The 17,331-nt window shown below is 38.4% G+C and overlaps 1 protein-coding gene across 1 annotated transcript; it reads left to right on the top strand.

Annotated features, from left to right (window-relative positions):
• Window positions 1–1,347: 1,347 nt before the first annotated feature.
• On the top strand, window positions 1,348–16,555 carry LOC109030394 (uncharacterized). The gene is made up of 6 exons (XM_019041337.2): window positions 1,348–1,680; window positions 10,927–11,141; window positions 12,002–12,253; window positions 13,346–13,529; window positions 14,681–14,853; window positions 16,242–16,555. Exons 1-6 carry the CDS (start codon window positions 1,521–1,523, stop codon window positions 16,491–16,493), a joined length of 1,236 nt encoding a protein of 411 aa, XP_018896882.2. The 5' UTR covers window positions 1,348–1,520; the 3' UTR covers window positions 16,494–16,555.
• Window positions 16,556–17,331: the final 776 nt, after the last annotated feature.

Here is a 17,331-nt window from a genome sequence, read left to right as displayed (position 1 = left end):
GGTTTGTAGGCGCCAATGCGCGTTTTGCGCTCTCTGCCCGCCCGCCGCGCCGCAGCGTGCCACGGCGTCTGAAGCAACTATTTCACACCAGAGGTATTGCACAGTATCTTAAAAATTGAAGGCGCTCCAACATATTAAGAATGACAGGCATCCTTCAATAGTACGGAGCTTTCCCCGCAAAATAAATCAAGATACAAGATACGGCACAAAAAGAGAGCGGCAGTCCAAAAACTAACTAAGTAAGTCCTAGTATCCGTATTTAGTAACGTTTAGCATAAACTTCATCGTCTGGCTGTTGCTTAATCGCCATCGGCTATAAAGAAATTGTACAGCCGGCTACAGAAGCTACTGGAAATCTTACAGCCGTCTATAGGTCTATAGTATTTTGGAACACACATTCTACGGCCAATTTTTACCAGGGCAGCACCACAATTTATTTTCATTATTGACGGGAAGTTCAGGATAAACTTCCCGCCGTAGAAAACTTGCATTAACTATGAAATTTTCTAATAGCGATATCTCGAAATTAGGATGAGCCAAGATTTTGATTTTTCGCCATTTTTAGTCCACAAGCATCATAGACTCAACTCAACCCCTGCAAACCGTTTTTGGATACATTTTTGTCGCATTTATTGCTTCAAAACCACTGTGCACTAACAGCAACCTGCGAGAGACCATGTGGCTAGCCCATCACTTTCCTATTTAGTCCATGACAACCTAGTATTTCAACTAGGGATGTGCCGATAACAGTTATAACTGTTATCGATAACTTTTATTCCCCAATAACAGTTATCGAATGTTGTTATTGAAAAATAACAGTTTTCTTAAATATTCAATGTTTTGATTAATTCTTCACGCCAATTAATGAAAAATCTGCTGTTAATTAAAATAAATGACAAAATGTCTTGACATAATAACTCATGGGAATTTTTTATCAGTTTGATTGGCAAGACGTATCATTTTTTGAGCGAATCAAATTGGACAAAGATACAATTTTCGAGCAATTTTCCCCAAAATAACAGTTATGAATAACTGTTATAAATAATTGTTATACTAAATAACAATTAATTTGATAACTGTTATTAGAGAATAGCAGTTAAGCACATCCCTAATTTCAACCAATAGGATCGCACCATTCCCCCCTTGTCTGCTGTTTCTATTGCTCAGTCTATCAATTTGAGTTATCAGCCCTCAGAGCATTTTTATTCACGGAGCCCGAAGTCGACGGGAAGCGACGATACAAAATTCAAATCTCCCACACGGGTAGAGATTTTGAGGAGGGGGAGGGGGATGTGACAGCCCATAGAAAAAGCACGTGCTCAAATCATCGGTCGCCAGTGCGAAGATAAGTCTATTCATTTTACGTGTCGTCAATCATATTTCAAGTGTCGGCTCCCATCACCGACGCACAGATCGGCTCAAGAGCCGATTGTTTGTTGATAGTATCGTTCTCACTTTCAACTAACCCAGTTCAGATTTGATCCTCCACCTCCGGCGTGAGAGTGTAAATAAATAAATAAATGATCGTGGATAAGCTCAAAGCGGGGTTCCCGGAATGTTCCCCGGAAGTTCTGTCGCGGTTGTTCGTCCCCGCGAAGTTCGCGTGGAGTATCGTCGCGCCAAATCTGTGTTCTTATCTCGTGCCCGTTTGTATTTTGTTCTTCGGGATCTCAGCTAATGGTGAGTGGATCTAAAAACGAATTTTTCGATATGACACACTGAAAAAGAAACTCCGGCCGTGTAAGCTGTACTTACGGGCTATGTGTATAGACAGACCATCCGCATTCTGGGCTCAAAGGTCGAAAGTTTCGGGTGTAGCACCAGGAATAGTTGAAGCTTCGGCTCCAGCACCCTGAAATTTTGGCCTCTGAGCCCGGAACGGACGGTATGTCTATATAGCTCGTAATTTTTTTTTCAGTGTGTCGTTATATCAATGATGCCACTATGGTGAAAAAAAAATCAGTGATGGAAATTTTGCACGCACCCTTTTTATTGCTTAATCTGAAAGGGCTTGAAGATATGATCTCGCACTATTTTTTAAAAATTTTCTCTGGCATGGGAAATAGTTTAAAAATACATTTAAAAAGAAAAAATACACCGCTTAGTGACGTCATCTGGTTACATTTTCCATTCAAACACATGTATTTTAGCAGGCTAGCTCATTTTCTCTTATCTCCTCCTATAATTGTTCAATTTATGAACAAAGGGTATCCATGTGTTCAGCTCACTTAGTAGTTTCCACTTAAACACGCAATTCGTCAATTTTTAGACAGCTAAACATTTTCCATATCATCAATATGATTTTAGTGTGTTATCAGTAATATAACAATGAGAAGCTATTTGACTGCTAAAATAAGTCGTTATTGTGATGTCAATTTGACACCATAAAGTATATCATCAAATTGAATCATAGTGACGTCATAGTGGTTATAGATATTCCCATAAGTACTTTTTGGCCCATAAGAACGCGTTTACTACTCTCATCTATAAACACCCCTGAAAATTCATTATATTTCAAATTCCATCTGTTAAAAGTCCCAAGAAAACGACCCTCATCTTTTATAGATCTTTCATCATAATATAAAATCAAATGAGTAACGCATAACGCCCAAAGCGCGAAGCGCTTCGGGGGGTTGGACTGCAAAGTAATCAGAGGTCGTAGCACCCGAGTGAAAGTATAATTTTAAACAATTGGAAGTATCCATTGGACTTATGTTAACAAGTTTCTCCAGCCAAAAATTATACCAAGTTGTAATTTATGTGCTTATTTGTTTATTTCTTTTTTCGAAGGCGTAAAACTGTACGCTCCTTTTAATTGACTTCTTCAGCTGAGGCAACATTTTCCTTGTGAAATTTTATCAAAATCTCCGCCCTTTCAAGTTTCAAAGTTGAAAGATCCTCTCTCATTGAAAATGCAGCTTTGTAAGGCGAGCAGAGTTCTCAAAGCGCCTTCAAATGCAGACACTGCAACACACCGTGCCGCAATCAGGAAAATTAAATGCTACTCATTATCGACCGATACATTTACGCATCGTCTAAAAATTTTCCCTCCATGTTCATGGTTTACACTATGTATACGGTTTATACGGTTACAACTATTTGGAATCATTTCTTGAAAGTTCACTTGACTTAATTATGTACAAGAGTATTCGCTCAAAATTTCTAGCTATGAATAACCAGTTTTTAAGTGGGGTTGTGATGCAGTACAAATAGAGTTTAACATTGAAATGCAAATTAATACATTAAGTCAGATTGAAATACTTTACAACAATCTATGATTTACTCATCACGCGATTTGCAATTTAAGTCTCTTAATGTGTGAGTGGGGGCTTTTTGAGAGAGGAAATTAGGAAGCACAACGCCTGTCCCTCAAGATTCGGATATGTGACCTTTTTATGGACAATTTTTTCTTTTATGTCAGAGGGTTTCTTGTGACCCTTTGAGATTATCATCCCACTATCTTCTCGGGGGTATCATTTCAGCCAAGTCTCAGAGGGACTAGGAAATGTTGTTTAAACAGAAAAAAATAAGAAAAAAAAAAACTTCGCGAATGCTCCAAAATAAATCAAATTAACAATTATTACCCCACCCCCCAAATAGGGTCAAATTTAAAATTTAAAAGGACGAGAGGAGAAAATTGCCTCCTCCGCCTTTTCAAACGCCCCTGTCCTTCTATCCTTCTCCTTCTGTCCTGTACCGCCCTGTTGAGGAAAAATGCCGTATAAACATTCAAGTGTTGCCAAATTTACTCCAAAAAATACCTAATATTGACGATAGTTACGAACATTTTTTATCTAAATTTTCAGGCACTTCAGATCAAATTACAAACAGAATTCCGTAAAAAATTAGGAAGAAGAATACCCACAAATTTTCCCGTATATTCGTGAGTTATAAAAAGAGGTTTGGCAACGTTTGAAGGCTCGTACGGCGTTCTTTTTTAGAACAACCGTTAACTTCTCCTCCTTTCGGGCTGCAACTGCAAAGGACAGCCTCAAGTTCCCGTTCCTATTTCGACCGTCACGCAAAAGTTACCCAACGCATTCGAACCGCGAACAGAAATTCAGATTTCCTTGCCTCCATTTTACTTTCACCGTTGACTGGGAGAGGACACGTCTCCCCTCGCCCCTCACCGTAATGTTAAGCGATTTTTCAGCCCCCTTCTCCCCCCGCCCCCATCCCCTGCATGATGTGTCAGGTTTTCAAGGGCCCGCACCAGGAAGCGGATCACAATCGACGCACAGTAGGGCAAGTCGATGGGAAAGCTCGGACATGATCTAGGAGCCGATTATTGAAATCGATAGACAAAGCGATAGACGAAGGAGACATAGGAAGTATGGAGCGATCCTATTGGTAGAAGCTGTTAGCCTCAATGGACAAATAAGGTAAACAATAGACTAACAATGACAGCAACCCCAAGAGACCCTGAAGTTAGTCCATCATTTTCCCCTTCTCTATAAAACAACTACCCTTTTTGACCAATTGGATTTCTTCATTTAGGCTTTGTCTGCTTTGTCTATCAATTTTATCAATCAATCTGTGGGCTGATTCTTGAAATTGATAGACAATAGACAATGAAGACGTAGAAAGGATGAAGCGATACTATTGGTTGAAACTTGTGGTTCTTATATGTACCTAGACTAGGAAGGGAAATGATGGACTAACTATGGGCTCTCTAATGGATTGCTGTTAATTAGTCTACTATTTACCTTCTTCATCCGTTTCAGCCACCTACTTTTACCAATAATACCTATCGCTCTATTTTCCTTATGTTTCTTTTGTCTATCAATTTCAATAATCGGCCCGCTGGAAACTGTTGAAATTACATGAAAAGAGTCGAAATTACATGGATCTCTATTGCGGAGAGAAAGTTCAAACTTACTTTTTGATGCTTAAAAAATGGAATTTGGGCTCGATCTTGTCACAGAATATGCATTTAGAATATTTTTACAAGAAATCATTAATTTCCTAACTTCTTCAAAAACTGCACTTACGCGCTTTCTCCTCCAAGCCCCTCAAAAGTGGACCGTGTTCAGCAAAAAGGAACCAAGCCACATTAGCTATTGCCAAATTTAACAGGGCAATTTAATTTTTTACGAGAGAACGTTTCTGTGGATTCCTTTGAAAATTGTAAGGAATTTGCTTTGCACTATGGAGAAAATCCGCTGAAATTTGCACGAAAATCTGCACAACCGTTTTCATTTAAAAAATTGAATTGCCAAATTAAATTTGGCAATAGCTGATGTGGATTGGTTCCTTTCTGTTTAACGCGGTCCAAATATTACTGTGACCGCGTTAAACTGAAAGGAACCAAGCAACTTAAGCTATTGCCAAATTTAATTTGGCAATTCAATTTTTTACATGAAAACGGTTGTGCGGATTTTCGTGCAAATTTCAGCGGATTTTCTCCATAGTGCAAAGCAAATTCCTCAAAATTTTCAAAGGAATCCACAGAAACGTTCTCCGGTAAAAAATTAAATTGCCCTGTTAAATTTGGCAACAGCTGATGTGTTTTGGTTCCTCTCTGCTGAACGCGGTCCAAGTAATATTTGACCTTTATCCGAAAGCCAGTTCCACTGCGCGGCGGCCTGCCACTCGCGAGGGAAAAATTGCTTCCATTCTTGACCGCTCTGAATATAAGCTCAGATGAATGGAAGATACATACGAAATGAGCGGGGCTCATAAATGATAATGCACATCTTTCCCCGCGCCCGGCGACGTTGAAATATGCACCGGACATAGTGGCTGAGTTCGGCACAAAGGAACCATCCCGGATTTTTTCCTTCCCTTTTTTTATTTTTTTACAACGATTCGCAAGGAGCTCCGGTTTAGCATCCACTCACTCTCGAAATCCGTGAAATATTTATAGTTAGCCCGGCGCCCACGCGCCCAAGCGTCAAGTATTTTTTCGAAGTTGAGTGGCGGTTTCTGCATAAAGAACAGGAAGTCGAAGCGCCTCAGATTTCGGAGCGAGTTGATAAATTTAAATCATTTAGTTCGGTCCGTCTCAGGGGATTGAGATTTTAATTCACAAAGGCTCAAACTTGAGTCATCGACAGGACCAGTTTGCAGTCATGGGTGGAACCAGGAATGTTTTGAGGGGGAGGGGGCACAGAACACGGAAAAAAAAGTAGCTTGGATCAAGCATGATGATTCTTGAATTTGCCGCCAAGAATTTTTTTTTCTTGCTTCAAGCTGACTTTTTCTTGATACAAGAAAAATAATGCTTTGGTTAAGCAAGAAAGTAGCTTATATTAACCAGAAAAATTCTTGATTTAAGAAGAAATTCTTCTTGGCGGCAAATTTAAGATTCTTTTTTTTTCTAGTGAAAGATATAGAACTAGGGCTTAGGGGAAGCTGGGGGACTCTTTCAACTGCGCAAGAGGTTCAGGGGGTATTCCCCGGAAAATTTTATAAATTGGAACGTCTCGAGCGCTTTACGCCATTCTTAATGACACACTGGAAAAAAAAACACATTGGATCTAGAGTCCAGACTCTTGAAAACATTAACAAGAAAAAATACTCTTGATTCGATCGGATTTTTGCTTGAATCAAAACGAAATCCGCTTTAATTAAGAGGCTTGGTTCTTGATTTAAGCTAAATTCTGATTGAATCAAGGGTACTCTTTTTCTTGTCGATGTTTTTAAGAGTCTGGACTCTAGATCCAATGTGTTATTTTTTTCCAGCGCAGATTAAATGGAATAAAATATTACAAAAGACAGAAATTTCGCTGGCATGTTTTTTTTTAAAAAAAAATAAATAAATACAATACCTTATCCATCTTAATTTATCTCTCATAAAAAATTATTGCGGAACGCAGCAGTTTTATTCCAGGCTTTCACTAAAATGAGAGGCCACAACCGGATACATGAACCAGTGGGTAGAACCAGCAGGTTGAATCAATAGCGAATCAGTAGTCCCGAATCGGGTGGTTCTCATGACGAAGATGTAAAATGATGGACCAGCTATAGGATCTCTCGTGGGTTGCCTTTCGCAAGTCCATTACTTGGCTCCCTTGCCCATTGCAAATACCCGCATCTACCATTAGGATCGCTCAATCCTCCTCTTCTCTATGACTTTGTCTATCAATTTCAATAGTCGGCCTGCTGTTGAAGCAAACAAAATGATGGACCAAGTGTAGTATCTCTCGTGGGTTACTGTTAGTAAGTCCATTGCATTGCTTGGCTCCCTTGCCCACTGCAACCACCAGGGCCGGATTTACCTACTTGCCGCCCATGGGCCGTCTATATTTTGCCGCCCCCTTCTCACTCGTTTTGAAACACCAATAAAAACCATCAAGTGAACGTGCCGGTGGGGGGAGGAGTGGATAAGACGCGTTCACTTGTGTAGGACACATTTTTGCGAAATCCCTGTTAACACTACTAGCGAAAGTTCACGGAACTTTGCGCGAAAGTTAAGTTCCGTAAACCTATCTCTGCGTGGACAAGGCCTTCCATTTGAAAGAAATGAACGGAAAAATTATGAAAGAACAAACATTTATGGTTTAATCATTTTAACTTCCGCCGCCGCGCGCCGCGCCGACCGCGTGTGTTTGACGCAATGCGTAAAGTATTCATGCAGTCTTGTAGGCGCTTTGCGTTTCACGCTGACCGCTGCTGACCGTGCTGTGTTCGACGTAATGCGTGAAGTATTCGTGCAGTCTTGTAGGCACTAACACGCGTTTAATGCCGATTGCCTCGCCGAGGGCTTCTCCTTTCCGTCATCATTGCTCTCTGCGCTTCTCCGTCCAGGCAAAATTGCGTGCTCGGTCTCTCTTTTAACTCGACTAATTAAAGGTGCTGTCTCTTGTATTACCGAAAGACGACGAACTTAGAAATTACGATACTTTCAGGAAATAAGAGATTTTGTCGCCTTTTCTCGTTTGTAATTTATTTTCTGAATCTACTTTTTTATACGTAAATTTGAAAAAATTGCAAAATTTGCCGCCTCCTAAATTTGCCACCATGAGCCATGGCCCATGTGGCCACTCCCTTAATCCGGCCCTGGCAACCACCCGCCTCTACCAATAGGATCGCTCAATCCTCCTTTCTCCATCACTTTGTCTATCAATTTCAATAATCGGCCAGCTGTTGAAGCGCCACAGAGGGTGCAGATGAGTCCTCAGCCGTCGACGAAAACGAATTTGCCTCGTGGCATTATTATTCACCCGTGACCTCAGACCAGGGCCCAACATCATCCGTAGAGAGGTGATGAAAATGCAAAATGTGTCGATTCGAAATTCAAAGCCGGGGAGGGCCGGCATGTGGGAGGAGGTGCAATTTTCAAGCGAGATCGAATCAAAAGTGATGACGAAAATGAAAACGGGGAAAATTCATGAGGACTCGCTGATGACACCCGTCGTCCATGTCATCGCGGCGCCGTGATACCGTCACGGAGATTTGTTTGAACGTCCTTCCTTTGCCTGCAAACTGTGCATACAGCCGTCCTGAGCGAGAAAAATTCATAATTGCTTTGAGCGTGGAGCTATAGGGAAGGAGATTGAAGCCGTTCTTACAAAAAAATGAGTTGGTTCCTCATATCACTATAGGTTTCCGACTTATACTGCCGTGCCATGGAAAAAAGCCATATGAACCTTCAGGCGTTGCCAAATTTCATTTGATATAACACGACTTCCCCCGTGAAATTATGAATATTTGTCTTCCAATTTTTCAGATAATTTTGTTCTTAATTTTCCCCGAAGTTCCTGAAAATCTCAGGGAAAAATATTCATAAATTTCTTCACAGATAAACATTTTAGTGAAGGAAGTTTGACAACTCTTGAATGTTCATACGGCGTTTTTCTTTAGCACGGTAGTGTAGGGCTATTCTCCACCAAGTTATATGGTTAATAGTAAATTGCGGAATGGAAAAAAGTAAGAAGGAGCGAAAATTTTGAAGCCTCGCCATGAAAATTCGTGGTTCTGCTCTTTAGGCATCGATATTACAAGTCATAAGCTCTTTTGATTTAATTCATTGGCCCATGGCTATTTTCATTATAAATGCGTTTAGTTGGACCATACTTTGCGATAAACAATTTTTGTCTCATTTTTGAAGTAACATAATAGTCATTTATCATTCTAAGCGAATTGATTATATTATAGATGAGCTAGAAATTTTGGCTTCTTGTTGCAAAATAAAATTCAAATCATTGTCAATACCACAACAACAGGATTAGGTCAAATGTACGTAAGGTAAAAAAGCGCGTAGGTCAAATTGTATTGTAGGCCAAACAACGAAGGTAAGAAATAACGTAGGTTAAATGTCGTAGGTCAAGTGTCACGTAGTATAGGCCAAAAATCTTTAGGTCAACTGACCCGGGACCAATTTGACTACACTTTTGTAAGCATAAAAATCTCACAATGACTGTACTTTTGAGTAATTTCTACGGTTTCGCACGCAGTTGTTTTAACTGATAAAGCGACCATAATGACGAAATACTTACAGTTAGCAAAGCAAATTCAACGACATGCTGTTGGTGTTTCCTTAAACTGTTACGAAATGGCTTTCGATTTTCAGCGAGTAATTTTTCCGGAATTAGTAACCAAATGATCATTCAACGACCGCACTAATACCCTCTCGATTTCAATGCTGATTGTGTGGCAATTTAGCGATTTCAAATTCTATTTCTTAGAAGCACCAACTGAGCCTGGGCTGTGCATGGACCATGGACTCCGACGAACTCTCCACGTGACAGGTCAAAAAATTCAATCTCGGCCGCTCTGTTGTTCAGTTTTCGCATCGGTAATGCGACCTATTCCGTAATATCGCGCTCTATGTAAATACTTCAGCGAAATTATTGTCGTCCACGCGAAGCGTTGACGTATCCGACGAGAAAATGCTTCAATATAATTTATCTCGGAACAGCTACGCGGTTAATTTCGGGTGGAGACGCTTTGACCAGATGCGGCAACACTGTATGTTTTGTTGAAGTTTACTCCGAATGCATGTAAACAGTGTCTGACTTTCACACTTTGAAAGAGGCTGCATTAATTTTGCAGGATATGAACGGGACTTTTCCGACCTCAAATACAGTTAGATCGAAACTTCTACCGACGGATATTATCCTCGGGTGAAGTTGGGATTTGCGCATCCTTTATGGATTCTTGTATCTCATTGACTCTTTACCGATGGGGAATGATCTCCAACTTTTGTGAGGGCGAAAAACAAGTCATTCGGATGGGATGGACGGAAAAACAAAGAGGGTTTAGACCTCTGATTCCGAAAACAATCGATGAGTGGGAAAAATGTTTTGAGTAAAATTAAGGTATTTCGATGGATGCCATATTTTGTGTTAGAACGACATGCGATATATCGTATCGATTGGTCCCATTTCTTCAGCTAATCGTCATTTTTCTCACATTTTGCGATCGCAATTCTGTTGCCAGGAGGCTAAAGAATTCACATATCAATTTTGACAACCAAATTCAACGTATTAAAGGCGTCGTTTTTTTTTTTTTTTTTAGAGGAAAAATATCGCATTCGAGTGCAGTTCCGATATCAGTGTCGAATGCGATATTTTTCCTCTAAAAAAACCACGCCCTTAATTGATAGGTACGTTGAATTTGTTTGTGAAAATTGGTAAGTGAATTTTTTAGTCTCCGGCAACAAAATTGCGACGTCAAAATTCGAGAAAAATTAGGAGTAGCTTAAAAAATGCAACCAATCGATGCGATATATTGCATGGCGTTCTGACACAAAATATGGTGTCCATCGAATCACCTTAATGTAAGACAGTTTATGCAGATCCTTATGTCTAGGTTGAGCCCATGGAAAGAATTCATGGAAAATTCGAGTAATAATAATTTATGGCTAAATTTGAGAACTTTCAAATTTGTTTCAATTATATCAGATATCGCAAAAAATACACATGCCGTGTTCAATTACGTTTGAATATTTATTCTACAATTTTTATTTGTTTTATTTTATAGGCAGTGCCCTCTTATTTCTCACTCTTCTGAAGGTTTCTTGGCGTCCAAGTCTGCCGTCACTTGATACACACATTGCACTTCCAGAGCTAAACAATTTGACCGAAGGCCCAAGCGAAATCTGGGAAAAGATAGGCTTAAAGGATCTTCTTTTTCACATTATTTTAAGCGAAACAGTTGCTTTTTCGTTTTATCTCATCTTCGGTGGCTTCCTACACGTAAGTACATTTGATCCTTTAGATCCTTTGATGTATCTTGGAATTTCTCGAAAACTATAACTTAATTTTTGAAGAAAAAATACATTATCTACCCGAGTCATTGTCTTAATCTTTACCCTAGGTGCTCTAGTAATTTTTCCATCACGTATTTGAGTTGAAAATAAACGTTTTCCGCTAAATTCCAAAATTCAACCCTCTTACCTGCCTAAATTAACATAATATAAATCAAAATGTAATTAATAAATTATTTTCAATTTGGTAACAATAATGAGAATTTTGTTTATTACATCTCCGTAAGTAAGACTCCTTTTAAGATGACGTAATGAAGTTTAAATATCACTGGATTAAATCATTATATATTTTACAGCATCACCGAATCTTCTTTATTTCAAACTGTGAATAAATTGAGCTCTCTCAAGCTTGAATAATGAATGATATTGAACATGATAGGTACCTGCCCCTTCAAGGAAGCCTGTTCATTTAAACGGCAGGATACGATACCACTATTTCAACACTCGGGAGTCCGTTTTGCCTATCTCGTCAAATGAAGGAGTTTCCTCTTTGTGTGCGTTGTGGGCATCCTTGCTTAGCTTTATAACAATAAATATTGTAAGTCATGATGCGGAAATGTAAAAACAGCATGCTCGCGTATTTGTAATTACTTAATAGATCTGTAGCTTTAATTTTAATCGAACAGGAAAATTATAAATCCAAAAAATTATATTATTTGATGGTCTCTGTAATAGTGGTCATCGGTGTTCTTATGTAGGTAATGCACAAAAAGGAATGAACAGAGAATAAAAACCGTCTTTGAACATGTAACATTTTTTATTGTGACAGACTTTTTCCTGTCTTAACAGTATCACTATTACGTAAAGCAGAGAGAGAAAGCCGAAGAATGGAAATGCCAGCCGAAAAAGTTCCTTCCAACGAATTTAGAAATAGATGAGCTGAGAGTTGGATGCAAAGCTCTATTCTACTGCAATATAGTCTCTGGTCTCATTTCATGCTACATCTACAATGGAGGATCTTTATGCAGCATCTACTATGATCTAGGTGACTACCCGTTTTGGTGGACGATCCTTCAATATGCTGTAACGTTTCTCTACCAGGTAACCTCCCCGTAAAATTGAAACCAAGGAACAATCATTGTTGGACTGCATTTTGCAATTTGGAACTATAAATTCTGGTTCTTTCAGGAAAACACTTATGTGCATAGGGAAACTAATGGCACATACGTTGTTTTTCAACCGGACTAGAATTTATAGTTCCAAATTGCAAAATGTAGTCCAGTTTATCTCATTTGACGCGCTTGCCCGTACTGCCGGGTTAAGGAAGAACGCCGTATAAACATTCGAGAGTTGCCAAATTTCCTTCAATAAAATGTTCATTTTTGAAGAAAGTTATGAATGTTTTCCCTTGAATTTTTCAAGGACTTGAGGTGAAATTGCGAACAAAATAATCTGAAAATTGGAAGGAAAATATTTACAAGAGTGCCAGGAAATTCGTGTTTTATCAAAGAAAGTTTGGCAACGCCTGAAGATTCATATGGCGTTTTTCCTTAGCACGGCAGTATACTAAAAAGAGGCGATACCCAACCAAACTGTTGAGTGTTGGTCTTGATCAAGAGCAAATTAATATAAACTATTGAGAAAATTTAAGCAATGATATAATTAAAAAATTAGAAAACAAATGGCTGGCAATTAAGGAAAATTTTACCATTTACCTAAGCACTTGAAAAAGAGCTTGATCATCACAAATTCTCCTCCGAATTAAAATTCGAGGTTTCTTGCTAAATTTTTGATTGAACAAGATTAAATATTTAACACAGCTCTTATAATTGTTTAATAATTGTATTATTGTTTCAATAAGTGTGAGTCTAAAGAACAACTCTATTCATCTTGGAATCGATCAGTTCTTTCGAACTGATCAATTCCAAATTCAAAGTGATTTAATTATATAAAAATATAATTAAATCTTTATGAGAACCTTCAAAGTAGCCTTGTTCCTTCTCCGGAAAATAAAGTAGGAACGAAAATTTTGAAACACCACAATGGATATACGTGGTTTTTCACTTTGGTCATCAAAGTGGCGTTTTCTCATTTTCGTAATTTACGTATAGGTTATTTTGAAATATTCTCCAACTGCATGTTCATTCAATTTTCGTGATGTAGATATTTATCACATATTATTTCACAATACAGGACTACGTCACATACTGGCTCCACCGCTTTTACCATACGCCTTTCTTCTACAAAAACTTCCACAAAATACATCACCGGTACAAACAGCCTACGGCCTTCTCGGTCACTGCGATGCATCCTGTGGAGCTGATACACATTCAACTGTTTCTTGCCGTGCCAGCTTTTTCAATTCCTGTTCATTATTGTGAGTGTACTTATGGCTGAATTTACGAGCCTGTTCTATCTCTTGTAATTTTTAAGCTTTAAGAAGGAAAACTTACTTTTGGGATACCTTAGTAATCTGCCTGGTTTGTTTAGTCCATTGCGATAGATGCAGTTTTTGAAAAATTAATGAAGAAAATACTCCCCAGTGAACAAAAATACTGTTCATAATTGGACTACATTTTGCAATTTGGACCTATAAATTCTGGCTCGTCTGAAAAAACACTTATGTGCATAGGGAAACTAATGGAACATACGTTGTTTTTAAACTAGGCCAGAATTTATAGTTCCGAATTGCAAAATGTATAGTCCAATTGTGGGAGACCTTCATGAAAAAAAATCTTAGATCATGCATGCACAGAATGGTGCCACTCGGTACAATATTTCACACAAAATTAAACTGATTTCACATGAAAGCTTTCGACTTTGGAAAATTCTCCACTTATTTTATGAAATTTTATCATGACCAGTTTTCCCATCGTGCCTTGAATGGCTTTTTTGAATGGGCGTTTTAACTTCAAGTATGTAATGCTTCACTCTGACGTTTTCCAGACGAGGGAACGTACCTCCATTCCATGGTTGCAAAATCTGCCTAAAGGATTCTTTATTTCTTACAAAAAACATGATTTTTGATAGAATTCTATGAAATGTATGCTCAATGTATGTAAACTCATGGAAAAATTTGTGCAATTCTCAACAAAAAATGTCCAGCCGTTTTCGAGTAAAAATAAAAATTGTTTGATGAAATTTGACAACACTGGGATGGAGTTACGTTCATCCGCACACTGAAAAAACGTCTCTTGGATAGAGAATCTAGATTCTTAAAAAAACTCTATAAAAAACAAACTTATTCAATCGGATTTTTGCTTCAATCAATAGGAAATCCTGAATTAAGGTAAGAGGTCTGGCTCTCGATTCAAGCAAAAATCCGATCGAAAAAAGAGTATTTTTTCTGGTCAAATTTTTAAGGGTCTGAATTTCGGAGATCTAAAAGACTTTTTGTGCAGTGAACAACTAATTGTGTAAGGGTAGCGCAGAATAAAATAATCGACGTGTAATTTTCTGTTTTTTCTATCCTGCGTTTAATTCTCCGATATTTGATAATAAAATAGGATTTGTTGGTTTTGTTTGAAGCATGTTTCTTATTCCTCACTGCGTACACGTACTACCACGGTGTGGTCCAGCACTCCGGTGTGGCGTTCAAATCTCACTGGTGGCAGCCGTGGCAGCCTGACTGTATGTTCCATGACAACCATCACCAGTACTTCCACGTCAACTTTGGATTCAACTGCTGGTTTTGGGATGTTGTGAGTATTGATTTCTTGGACATTTAACTATGTTCCGTTAAAGCTCAAGCGCAACAATAGCTGAACTAGCAGGCAAAGCATGTAAAAAATCATAAAGCCGTACCTATGTACTGTCGTCCAGAACACGAATACAGGGTAATCCAGTGTTAAACGGTCGGGCTACAGGAGCGTGTTTTACGGATCAAATTTCAAAGGAGACTTATTTGTTGTATAAAGTTTTTTTTTTTTTTTTTTTTTTTTTCCAAAAGTGCCCTCAGTCGGAACTGTGGCCTCCCAAAATTGCGGAGGGTAAATCGTTTTTCTTTAATTTTGGCAACGGTTTTGAACCAAATTTCATAACAATTTTTGTACTATCCTGTACTTTTATGCCCTGAATTTATAGGTGATCTAAAAAAAATCAAAATCTTAATTTGAAGAGGGGATTTGGATGTATTTCGGCTCCTGCAATCCGGCCGTTTATCCCTAGATCACCCTGTATACTGTCGTCCAGAGCACCTATACAGAGAGAGTACGGACTTGTCGAAATATGGAGCTGTCGGGGTCCGAAAGGGTTGCCAACCTTTTGACACAAAAAAGTCACTTCTAATCTTGAGATTTCAAGCCAAGATGACTAAGGATGTTTATTAATGTTCCGCAAACATGAGTAAAAATATGCAAAAACTAAGTCAATTACGTGCTTTACAAATGACGAGTCGTGACTTTGTGTTAATGAATCACTAATGATAATTTGAATTCATAGAGTGGCTGATGCCCTTTTCGGCCCTTAAAGCTCCATGACCTAACCTAAAAGTTACTGACATGTCCGTGATCTCCCTTTATAGGTACTCTACGCAATACTTTAAATCATAACTTGCGCACAAATTTACTGCAGAGCTTCAGAGTTTACATGAATCCCTATTCGACATATGCTGATGGGACCGCCTTTAGCAAAAAGGGAACAAGCCACATCTACTATTGCCAAATTTAACTGGCCAATTTATTTTTTTACAAGAGAACTCTTGTGCGGATCTCTTTGTAAATTTTACGGAATTTGCTTCAAACTATGCAAAAAATTCTCTGAAATTTGCAAAAAAATCCGCACAACCGTTTTCGTATTTGCTTAATTTAATTACATTTGGCAATAGCTAATGTGGCTTGGTTCCTTTCTGCGCAATGGTCCTACATTTGTGCACATACGTTTTTTTAATAAAAACCGCAATACAGTATGACCGGAATAGCGTACCGTTATCCAATCACCTCAAACCCCATCCTTGGTTAAATTCGACCCGGGTTCTTCTATTAAACAGATAGACTATTTCTGAAACGACCCAATGTTGATACAACTAATATATTCTATAAATATATTGAAATTTTATATATTAAAATTGATTCTATTCTACTTTTTGTAGCTCCATGGAACATTCCGGAAGAAGGATAGAATCTACACCGAAGATATCTACGGAGGGAAAGGGAAGCCCTTAGCCGCTGCAAATTCAAGCGAGATAGCCAATGAGATTGAAGAGAGACAGTGTGAAAACCCATTGGCGTATAGGAGCAACAAACCGGACTACATACTATTAGATGCAGATATAAAAGACGTGTCTACTGAGGCAACAGTATCAAAAAGGCACAGTACAAAGTTAGAGGTACAAAATGACTGATTAGACGTATGTATTTTAGGAAAACTCCGTGATTAGACAATAAAGTATTTATTTATTATGAACCTTTATTAATTTTATTACTCAGAGCCAGTCTTTAAATTGACTACATTTTGCAATTTGGAATTACAATTTCTGGCTCAGTTTAGAAAAAAACGTATGCACCGTTAGTCTCTCTGTGCAATTAAGTTTTTTTACAGATGAGCCAGAAATTATAGTTCCGAATTGCAAAAGAAGTCCAAATGAGCTTAAGGGGTCTAAATCTGTGACTGCTCACGGGAAAAACGACCTAAACTCACGAGGGAAATATTTTCTGCAGAGCAATTTTCGTCAATTAGGTTTAAGAAATAAGTTTGTGAAATATCGATGGAAAATTATTTCTCTGTTAGCCCGAAAAATGAGTTACGAGTCATGCAGCTCCTTTTTTGTCATCGAAGGGAGCAAAATTGCATTTTGTTGTGGCAATTTTGTACTCTGGACACGGCAGCAGATGATAATTTGAGAAAGTTTTTTTTCTCGAAATTACGTTTCTTGAACTGCAAACCTCAAACCAACCACTGTGATTTCGGTTTCATTTGACCTTTTTGGTTTTTTTTTTTTTGTCATAATGTACACATCTTTGCTCTGGTATTGACACATGACCCAATTTTTAAAGTTTCATAAAGGTCGCTCCATTCGTAAATGGTCATCCAAGATATCACAATTAATTGTTTGTTTACTGTGGATTTTTATTAAAACGATTACTCACATAGTTTATCCTCGTCATTTGAGCTCGTGGATTGGAATTAGAAATTTGAAACCGGCGTGACACCTGACTTTTTACTAGTAGAGGAACGTCTCA

This window comes from Bemisia tabaci, chromosome 9 (assembly GCF_918797505.1).
Source record: "Bemisia tabaci chromosome 9, PGI_BMITA_v3".
Classification (NCBI taxonomy): domain Eukaryota; kingdom Metazoa; phylum Arthropoda; class Insecta; order Hemiptera; family Aleyrodidae; genus Bemisia; species Bemisia tabaci.
Note: the sequence above shows the minus strand (reverse complement) of the source record. Positions and strands in the feature narration are given on the sequence as shown.